This window comes from Tigriopus californicus, chromosome 3, assembly GCF_007210705.1.
Source record: "Tigriopus californicus strain San Diego chromosome 3, Tcal_SD_v2.1, whole genome shotgun sequence".
Taxonomy (NCBI): domain Eukaryota; kingdom Metazoa; phylum Arthropoda; class Copepoda; order Harpacticoida; family Harpacticidae; genus Tigriopus; species Tigriopus californicus.
In genome coordinates, this window is record NC_081442.1 from 10,550,914 (window position 1) to 10,561,174 (window position 10,261).

At 40.0% G+C, this 10,261-nt stretch overlaps 2 protein-coding genes across 5 annotated transcripts in view; one reads left to right on the forward strand and one right to left on the reverse strand.

Annotated features, from left to right (window-relative positions):
• LOC131878635 (cholinesterase-like) overlaps positions 1-4,668 on the forward strand; it is a 5,478-nt gene extending 810 nt beyond the window's left edge. The window contains exons 2-12 of the mRNA XM_059224699.1: positions 1,134-1,291; positions 1,351-1,512; positions 1,590-1,911; positions 2,431-2,615; positions 2,682-2,879; positions 2,942-3,125; positions 3,185-3,378; positions 3,722-3,884; positions 3,953-4,033; positions 4,112-4,298; positions 4,368-4,668. Coding sequence (XP_059080682.1) covers positions 1,134-1,291; positions 1,351-1,512; positions 1,590-1,911; positions 2,431-2,615; positions 2,682-2,879; positions 2,942-3,125; positions 3,185-3,378; positions 3,722-3,884; positions 3,953-4,033; positions 4,112-4,298; positions 4,368-4,635 — 2,102 coding nt within the window. The 3' untranslated portion in view covers positions 4,636-4,668. The remainder of the gene's footprint in view (positions 1-1,133; positions 1,292-1,350; positions 1,513-1,589; positions 1,912-2,430; positions 2,616-2,681; positions 2,880-2,941; positions 3,126-3,184; positions 3,379-3,721; positions 3,885-3,952; positions 4,034-4,111; positions 4,299-4,367) is intronic.
• Positions 4,584-7,322, reverse strand: LOC131878636 (uncharacterized). Of its 4 annotated transcripts, none has more exons than XM_059224703.1 (3): positions 6,602-7,322; positions 6,005-6,076; positions 4,584-5,940 (listed from the first exon to the last, which is right to left on the reverse strand). In XM_059224703.1, the coding sequence occupies exons 1-3, from the start codon at positions 7,293-7,295 to the stop codon at positions 4,658-4,660; spliced, it is 2,049 nt and encodes a 682-aa protein (XP_059080686.1). In that variant the 5' UTR covers positions 7,296-7,322; the 3' UTR covers positions 4,584-4,657. The 4 variants fall into 4 exon arrangements, with proteins under 4 accessions (XP_059080686.1, XP_059080685.1, XP_059080684.1 ...); XM_059224702.1 differs by having other exon boundaries at positions 6,596-7,322; XM_059224701.1 differs by having other exon boundaries at positions 6,005-6,088; positions 6,602-7,319.
• Positions 7,323-10,261: the final 2,939 nt, after the last annotated feature.

Consider the following 10,261-nt stretch of genomic DNA (forward strand, 5'->3'; position numbering starts at 1 on the left):
CCTGAAAGAACATTCAGTGCCCAAGTATGATCAGAAACTGTCCAGAATATGCAGACGTTCGGCTTCTGGATCCATGTTAGCCGAGTGATTTAATGCACCCGTAAGAGGCCTCGACTGGGTTCTCCAAAGAGCGTAGGTTCGAATCCCGCCTTTAGGAGTAACCCTAATTAGGGAGGACAAGAGGGGCAATGGTTAGCGCAGTTTCCTTACCTGAGAGAGGTTCTTGGTTCCATTCTCTTCCCCGATCTTTCTCAAGGAAACGCTTTTTGGACGCTAACCACGCACAAAGACGGAGAACCAAACTGATACGGACATGACGCTGCCTATCAGAAATAGTTTACGGACGTTGTGATGGGGCTGGCTTCGCTGTCCGGGCGAGACTCAACCCTCTGACCCTAGCAGTCAAACAAACGTTTACATACTTCGACCCATTTTTCGGTATTTTTTCGAAAATTCGAAAAAGGGACCTTTTTCTTTTCGGTTTTGTATTTTTCAAGAGAGAAACTTGAAATGTACTCTAGATGAATCAATTAAACCATCGAGAACAATAACAATCAACCTGGTCAGCATATGGGAAACATTGATTGCGCCGAATAATAACAACCTCGTTTACGTACACCACTCCTCGATTTTGGACACTTTTTGACCCAGTTCCAATTAGTCCATGATATTGTACTTTTACATTATTCAGTCATCTATGACATTCAACCTAGGGGCTTCCCTAGACATCAATTATTCTTTGCTAATAATTTTCATTATTTTGTGAGAGCTATTGAAATAGCAATTTCCGGAAGAGTAAAATCTTAAAATTTACTTTGCTAATTTTTCCTTATATTCGTTTCTGATCCACCCAGGGTTTAAAATTGGCAAATAGCTACGACCTAATGCAACACCTGATATCATGCAGCAAGAATTATCATCATTGCATAAATATAAATGAATAGATCGTGGCAATTTGTATCGGTTGTTTCCAAAAACTTGGGAATTTATCCAATGATCTGCCACATTGGCAAATCGCATTCACGATTTTCTGTTTGAAACAATTGTCGTTTTCAAGCAGGTTCATTTTCAGAAATGAAGAGAGGTAGAAGCGCATATCTTATTATCAACTAATGGCTCACTATTTATCCTAGCGTTTGATGATGCGCCACTATTGACTGTACCAACTTTGGGAACGCTCCAAGGCCGAGTTTACCAGACTGTTGGAAACTTGCAGAACACGCCCAAAGACTATTACTCCTACAAAAATATTCCTTATGCTCATTCGGTAGCTAACGAGAAAAGGTTCACGGTGAGGTCGACTATGGGTTACGATAAACTACCCTACCAAGCAACTTGCCTAAATTTCAGCAACCAATTCTACGAGAGGAACAACTAGGAACCCCCGAAGACCCTTTCAATGCCAGGAGCTCTGGTCCACTTTGCCATCAAAGTAGTCTGGCCGTGGAACAATTGAACACTCTCTCAAACTCAACCATGAGAGATGTGATCGGACAAACCCTGGGCTCTTTGGTATGTCTTGTTATACTCACTTTGGACTTTCATTCTTCGGGATCAAGTTGGGTCTGATCTGGCATCATAATTTCCAGACCGACGCCTGGATAGATGCCGTTGTCAGAGTGATCAGTAGCTTTGTGGAGTTTGAAATTGATCCTGACATGACGGTAGGGGAAGTCCTGGATGAATGGTTAGACATTCAATTGGTGGTGAGCGAGGATTGTCTCCACTTGTCGGTGAATACGCCTTATAGTCCGAAGGAATTGGAAAGCTCCCCTAAGAAGTTACCAGTCATGTTCTTTGTCCATGGAGGCGCTTTTTATATGGGGACCCAAATGAAGATGGATGCCAGTCGTCTTGGAGATGTGGCTGATGTGATTGTGGTTGCCATCAATTATCGAGTGGGACCATTGGGTAAGTTGTCTAAATTTCTTCTCTATTATGCTATATTCTCTTATTATAATTTACTCATTATAAATATATACGCCACTGGGATTGGAATCCCAGCAGTGCTAGACGAGAAATTTATTCATTTTACTTAACTCTTATTTACATATACTATTTGATCCACCAACGAATTTAGGTTGGTTGATTTGGCTAACCTTTGAATAAAAGTTTGATCGAGAATTTTATAGAATTTTAGTCAAAAACTTGTCCAAGTCTGACTTAAATCCTGCTAAAATTACCTTTTAAGTTCTTAATCTTTTTTCTTATGTTTAACAACCTCATGCCTCTATCCAAATATTCTGAGAAATCTTCAGGTGAATTGTCTTTGCATTTAAAGTAACTAAAAAACAGATACTGTAATGTGCCAAACAAATACTGTACTTTGTCCTTGCAAAATGAATTACTTACTTACGAATACTAATAATAACGCCGATTTCAAGGGAAAAAATATGATCCTAAAGTATAGTTATTGATGTTAATCAATAGGATTCATGTGCTTGAACACAGAGGAGGCCGCTGGAAACATGGGCATGCTTGACATGGTGACAGCATTGGAATGGGTTCAAAATAACATCCAGCATTTTGGTGGGGATCCAAATCAAGTGACGATCTTTGGGGAATCCGCTGGGAGTGCCTCAATTGGTCACCTTTTATTGTCACCTTTAACCAATGTAATATGAGCCTCATGTTGACAAGCACATCCTTCATTAACCTGTTTTAATTAAATGCACTTTTAGCAAGCCGACTTGTTCTCCAAAGGGATTGGTCAATCTGGATCCGCCATTTCTCCCTGGGCCTTCGATCGAGAACCCAACTTCCATGCCAAGAACATTGCAGCCAAGTTAAATTGCAAATCGCAAAATCATACAGAGATTGTCGAATGCTTGAGAACAAGGAATGCTACAGATATCACAATGAAGCATATGGAATATGTGGTAGGACCATTTACATTTGATCCATTACCAGTTCCTAACTTCATCCTAATGCCTTGTTCCAGGAAGAGCAAAGAGCAATGGGATCCCTGGGCTTTGGTGGAACCATTCCTTGTGCTCAGACAAAGGGTGAAAAAAAGTTCTATGTTGAAGGTCAGCATCCGGAGAATATCTTGATCAGTGGGAACTACACCAAGGTCCCCATCATGTTTGGCGCCAATAAACACGAGGGAAGTTATGTGTATGGAGGTAAGTCTCGAATCATAATGTGAGCCTTGCCTTTGCCTTCAAAATCGCTCAATTTCCAGTGGTGTACTTCGATTTCTTGGTGCCCAATAACATTCAAAATGATACCGAATTTATGCGGGATGAACTCGTGCTGACCTTGCTGAGAGCGGTTGGAATCAGCCAAGAGTACGCTTTGGCCCAATTGTTGGAACAATACTTTTTCCAAGAGTGGCAAATGGGGGATCTGGGACAGATGACTCCAGGAACTGTTGACGTAAGGGCCTCTAAGGACATCTCTAGTTTCGATGGGTGGGCGGAATGCTCTATTGTACGAAAGCGAACAAGCAATTTGAAAGTCAAAGATACGAGGGACTAGGAGATATATTTTGTATGTTTTCCAAGTTGGTAGTATTTCTCAATCTGTTCATTCCTTAAGTTTTGTCAGTACTCGTTTCAAGGGGATTTAGCGTTTGTGTCAAATTGATTTGTTCCATTAGCCTTCTCAATGCACTCCATCTTTAATTGGTAGGAATTTGAAATAATTGATCAACAAGTCTGAAATCAGTCGCTTTGGATGTTAAGCAGACTGGCAACATTAATCGGACAATTTTTTTTAGATGCTGAGTACATTTTTCCTGAAGGCTTCCTCGTATAAAATGGTTCAAGAAAACTCGAAATATGAAAACTCTTATTGGTACTCAATTGAGCACGAGGCTTCAAAGAAATCGGTCTATAATCTCTTGTTCAGCTCTGATAAGCCAGCACACATTGATAATCCAGGTATGCACAATCATTCCATAAAAATGATGGCAAACCCTTACCTTTTTTACTGCATGGGATCATTTCAGGTGTCTGTCATGCCGATGAACTCATGTATCTTTTCAACGTCAATCTACCATTGCTTTTATGCAATACCGCGGATGTTTTTGGTAAATATCAACGAGACTTCACTTTTCATGGTCATGCTTCGGTAATCATTTGGCATTTCTGAAACATTCTCATTTTAGGTGCCATAGCCGAGAAATTACAATCTTGCGGCATCGAAAACATTTTTGAGTGCATCAGTGATCTCATTGACCCATTAGGGCCTTTTAAAGCTGAATGGGGACAATGCTTCACTGGAAAGCTCACGCAAGAAGAAGAAGTGTGGTCTGATCGTATCGTTAAGATGTGGACCAACTTTGCCAAAACAGGGTAAGCGCACTATTCATTCACAAATTTACTCTTCAAGTCCTAAACACAAGCAAGCTGTTGACATTTCAGAAATCCCACTCCTGATGACGTTGTCATGGACATACCTAAAATTCCCGCTTGGAGTTGGGACAACCCTTCTTATATCGCATTGACCAAGGATAAAGGAGTTATCAAGCAGGATTACACTCTTACCTATAATGACGTCATGAGTGAATCATTGACTCCACCACCAGAAACCACCCCTACAACATCACTTCCTGAACCTAGCTCAGCATCAAACATTGCCATTAATATTGCTGCTCTCTTGGCTCTACCCTTCTTGTTTATTCTGTTGTAAATGGCATTAAGTACTTATCCAGTCACTTGCAAATTTGAGATAAATTTTCATTATAGTCGCAAAAAGTCATTGAGTTTTTTTGGCAGGCGCCCCCATAACTCGACAATAACTCCTCTGCTTTGGCCAGAGCCTGCTCGGCGGTTCGGGCAGTACGGACTGTCTCAAGGCCCTTGGTCCAACTGTTGTGGTAATTGAAGACTTTGCCGTAGTTGTTGTCCAAAATAACGTGAGGAATCCCTAATAGAGTAGATAAGATGTGTCCATGAAGGCGATCTGTGATCACAACTTTGCCTCTTTGAAGAAACAAAAGGCCGTTTAGCGTCAAGTGGAATATATGTTCCATAGTGTCGGTCTTAGGAGTGATCCAATTGGTCCAATCTTCCACGTGCAATGACAGATATGGAGGAGGTCTTGGAATCACGTAACCCGTAGTTTCGGAGTCTTCCCGCTTGAGCCACAGGATATCAAAGCTAGCTGGGGCAAAGAATGCAACAAGTCCGATTTGGAATGCCATGTCCGGACATAAAATTACTTTTGCCGAGGGGAGCATTTGTTCTCCAATGGCATAAGACTCTTGATCGCGAACCAAAAGCGTCAGGTCTGGATGAGAGTTGTACATTTGCCGGTAGTAGTCCAATTTGTAGTCGGCATAACGTAGCCAAATACTTTGAGGGAATATGACAATTGTGTGGTCCTGGAATCGGGTAATTACACTTTCTCTGATCTTGTCTAAACTTTCATACGAGAACATATTTCCGCCACCCTGAAGAAGAACAACCATTTCTGCTGAGGAAACGTCTTTGAACTTTAGAAATGCGTTCTCGACGTTTTTGTCGGAACAGGCTGAAGTCTTGCAATAATATAACAATTGAATTCCCAGCCTCTTAAGGAATTGCAGTTCTCCCATGGCAATGGCGGGATCTCCTTTGTTCTCATAATCAGCCAGGTCAAATAAGATGGCGTAAGAGAAACGCTCCAAGAGGTCTCCCAAGACGTTTGCGTGAACTCTCTGTGCCTCATCAATTACATCTTGATTTTTACTCAAGTATCCTGAACGAAGGTCGGCAATCTTGGGATAATGGGTCAGGTTTAGTGTGAGGAATTCACATTGTGGCATGGCTTGTGGCTTGTGGAGCAAAAGCTTGGGGTCTGGGATCTTCACCAAAGACTTTCGAAACTTCGAGGTGCATTTGAAGTGGAACATGCTGATCTCGCGGGAACCGCCAGTGTGACCCTTGATGATGAAAGATCTCATAAGGAGCAAGGGCAGTTGAAGATAGTTCAGGTACGAACCATCCCCAGAACCTGTAAGTTGGGAAAACTGAAGGTTGAATTTTGGCCCAATGCTCAAGATTATATCTTTACTTGCCTTCAAATGGGATGAAGATGACTAATAGAAAGAAGGACATCAATCCGAAATAAATTGATGACCCTAATGATCCTAGAATGGGGACTTATAGCCAATACATTAATCTTGATTCTTTCAAAACTGATAATTCGCTGCAATTAGCAGTGTGCAGATTTTAGCCAAAATGGTTTCATGCTTCACGTTCGGGCATACTTTTCATGAAATTAGTAATGACTTTAAAGTTACTTACAACGCGTAAATAAGAGTCTCCCCTTTTCATCATGTTTTAAACGCATTGGAAAATGATCGACCCTCACTTCATACTCGCAAGGCCAGATCATAAACCATCGGGAAGTTTGAGCAACCTTATTCAATGATCATGAGAATAGAATCAAAGTTTTTCTCTTGCACCGTCTCAAAGGGAACAAATTTAAAAAGGTTGCCTCAATTAGCTGCTTTATGGAATGACAAAGATTGTCCAAATTCACACCAATAGTGAAATATGATTGTTCCCTGCTAAATGAAGTGTGACCTTATTGTAAGTTAGAAAGTTAAGCCAGGAAAGAATCATGTCCAAGGTCATGAATGTTAATTTCCATAAGTCCCCCGAACCTGTACCAAGATATTGAATATCGCTTAGTATCCACAGCAATATCTGCGATCGCATCACTTTCACCAACGAGAAATTGAAGGCCGTTTGCCAATGTGTTTGCACCTCACTGAATACACGAAGGGCCAAGTTGGATTCAAGGCTCAAGACTAGCGACGCTGTTACGAACCCCAATAACGAGTTCCAAACATCCACATAGAATAAGACTATTAATGGAACCAAAACCAAGCAACTCCACAAATCCTGTGCCAGTGTTCCACATGGTTCCATGTCCGACAAAGCAAATGTCCTGAAGCTCGAAGCTAGAATTAAGACGCCAATTCTCCAATTCCACCAATTAGAAGAGATTTTCAAGAGGTTTCCACACCCAATGCCAAGGACAATGACTAGTATCAAGGCCGTAAGGAACGAGGAGGGCTTGGAACGAATTTGGATCACTGTGAACATCATCAGTTCTGCAAAATCTGCTAAGGCTATTATTAAGATTGAGCACTCGGTGAGCCCAGTCAAACTGAAGGTGAACAGGAATTGCGACACTGTGCCCAGGATAATCATTGATTTGGATCGTTTCCTGATGAACGGAGAGTTGAGCGTCACGACCAATGCTTGTAACAAATGGAACCATTGCTCCACATTCTTTAAATAGATCACTTTGTAAATTGCCAAGGTTGATATCCAAATAAATAGTGTTACTAGCTTCATGTTGTGCAAGCAACTTGGAAAGGGAGATTATCGGTTGTCAATGCTATCAGTGCACTAAAATTGTTTAACATGCAAAACTTCACAAGTGTTTCTAAAATAGGGTGTTATATGAAGGACTAGAAATATCATTGCTGCTTTGCACTTTCTGTGAAAAAGATGTGTTCAATTCTCCCAACTATTATAAAATTGGTTCAATAACCCAACCCAGGCACTAAATATATAAATGCGTGTACGTGATACAAAAATTCAAGCCAGGAACAAACAAAACTCGCGTTTTTTGCATCCCTGTTTTCACGTTGTTCTCCGATCTTTTTTTTGATCAATACCAAGACTTTATGGGACATATCACATAAAGAGGCATATGATTGATCCATTGCGGTATTTTTTATTCGAAAGATCTTAACCTAGTGTTTCTACCATAATGATCAAATTACACGAAATGAAATGAAATACAAAAGGGCTTAAAAAGCATTAACGGTGTCAGAGGCTCATGAATCTAAGCACGCAAGAATAGCAATGAATTACGAAACCTTTCCTGTAGAAGAGTAGACATTTTTAGAGGAAGGAATTATGAAGAGTAAATTTATTTTTCCATATAATGTGACCATGGTTAAACCGAGTAAGGCAGACTCTTCCTTGGGTTGGCAAAGTATTCGTTGGATTAATGGTCTTTATAAAACACTTGTAATGCCATGTTTAAAATGATTGATACCCATCTTCAAAAAAGTGAAAATCGAAAATTGTAAGAATCCTAAGATCGACATGACATTACAAAAGATACACTTACTTCCTTCTCAACTTGATGTGACTAAAATGAACCACTCGACTGATAAAAAGTATGGGGATATGTCTCAAAAATTCCAGTTACTTCAACTTTTCCAACTGTCCAAAATGAAACAATGAACAAATAAGCAATTGAATCCCAGCCGATCAATGATCACGTCCTCAATGAAGTGCAAATCGTTCAAATCCGTGACGAAATATCTGGGAGGTTCCCGGTTTTTTGTTTGTTCTTTTCTAATACTGCAGTTTATTGAACCAACAAAAGTGCTTCAAGTGCGTCCCTCCCATTCGTTCTCTCCTCTCGTCTTAGGGAAAACCAGCCAAGGCCAAGGAAGGCCCTTAGAGTAGGCCACAAAATATCCAAAAGGAACATAAAATTGAAAGTAGACGCCTGACGGAAACGTTTCAATGGTGTAGCAAACTATAAGGTGAAAACTTATTGCCCTTTCATACAATCACCTTGAGTTAGTTGTTGAATGAAAAAAAGACCATCGTGTTCCATGCGAACCAAGTATGATTGGAATTGGTGTCCTTGATCTGTGACAACTGAGACCACTGGAGTCGTGAGTGTACTTGAGGTCTCACCATTATGTGCTTTTGTTACCCCAGAAAGGCAATACCAACTGAGTCTCATGACAAGCCATATTCATTGTTTCAAGTTTCATTGGGGAGCAATGAGCCAGACCACTAGTTTTGGTGTACAATACATCCTGGCTCAGAAATTTGTTCCCCGTTGTTGCTAACGTTCCAATAAAAGAGTCTTGCGTGACAATAGCCACTGGTGAAAAACTTTTCTTTTTCGAAAAATATGGTTAATCTTGATCGGATGTTATGTTAATTATTGAGCACCTCTAAGGAAAGCTCATCAAGGGTTATAACATACCTAATAATAATAATAAACAAGGACATATACAGGAGAAGAAGTTCTAATGAATTGTTGGGTCAGAATGTACAAAACAGCGCTCTAAATGTCGTGGATAATGGCCCCTTCTCCCCTGGGCTTTAGTACGTAGATTTATTGCTCATGCTTTGGATCTACTAGCATATCCAGGAAATCTCTAAAGTTGTTGGACCTCTGAAATTATTCCACGTTCCTTTAGATAACAGGCATTAAAAATGGTTGGGCTCTTTTCCCTCGTCACCCTTCATTTTTGGAACAACTTTGAACGGCCTCAATTGGAGTAAATGAATGACGATTTCGCCTCAAGCTTCAAGCTTGGTTTTAAGAATCCCCTGATTGGAAAAGTAGGTGCTCTGATCTTGAGGTGAGAAGAGGAAGGGAGAGTGTAGCTGGAAATTGCATTTCTGTACAAGCAAATCATGACAACATGATGCATCGACAACCTTCGAGGTGAAGTTGTTGGGAAAGTGGGTCAAGGTCGTGGAATTCCAGTTTCAAATGAGCCTAGCGTTTCCTGCATACTTGATTAAACCAAATGATTTATAAAAAGCTAAGACTAATTCGTGTGAAATTTTCACTTTTTTCGTGTTGCCAAAATAGCTAAAATAAAATAAACTAAATATGCCATAAATATAAAAAGTAAATATGGTCACTTTTGACACTAGGAGGGACGTTCGGGGCCAGGTTGAAAAAAGAAAAAAAACACTCAAGGGTTTAAAAGATAATGATATTTAAAGACAGAGGGTTCCAGATAATTTCATTGAAAAAAATGAGTCGCAATTGTCTTTGTTTCGATTGTATCATCACGCAATAGGATTCTTTTTTTTTTGTTTTTTTCAGCAATTCAGATAAAAAGTTGGTGAAGACCTTAAAATCCTGTTTTGTACTAAACCGAGCACCCACCCTTTATAATCTGCTACCATGCTCACTTCGACGATTCTATTTACTAGATGATCCATTGTTAAGTTTTAAGCGACATTTAGATCGTTTTTTATCAACCATCCCAGACCAGCCTTTCGTTCAAGGGTGCCCTAGAGCGGCAAATTCGAACGCATTATGTGACCAAATCTTTTATCAATTGTGACTTACGGGGAACTCATTCTCCTGTATCGGTATATCAAACCCGAAAAGAATATATATAAAAAAAAAAATTCAAAACACAAAATGGAAGTTCTTTTTTTTTTAATTGTATGAACACGATGGGGTTATTCTTTCCATAAGTGTACTTATTTGAGCAATAACGCTAAAGAATCATACATGACTAAAACTAGTTGACATCGTT

Bases quoted from the DNA above. Each gene is read 5' to 3' on its own strand.
- LOC131878636 (XM_059224700.1), bottom strand. From the start codon at position 7,295: ATGAAGCTAGTAACACTATTTATTTGGATATCAACCTTGGCAATTTAC. The intron at 6,089-6,595 runs GTTCGGGGGACT...ATTGGCTATAAG, and splicing joins TATTCAATATCTTGGTACAG to TCCCCATTCTAGGATCATTA. The intron at 5,941-6,004 runs GCAAGTAAAGAT...CCCAACTTACAG, and splicing joins CATCTTCATCCCATTTGAAG to GTTCTGGGGATGGTTCGTAC.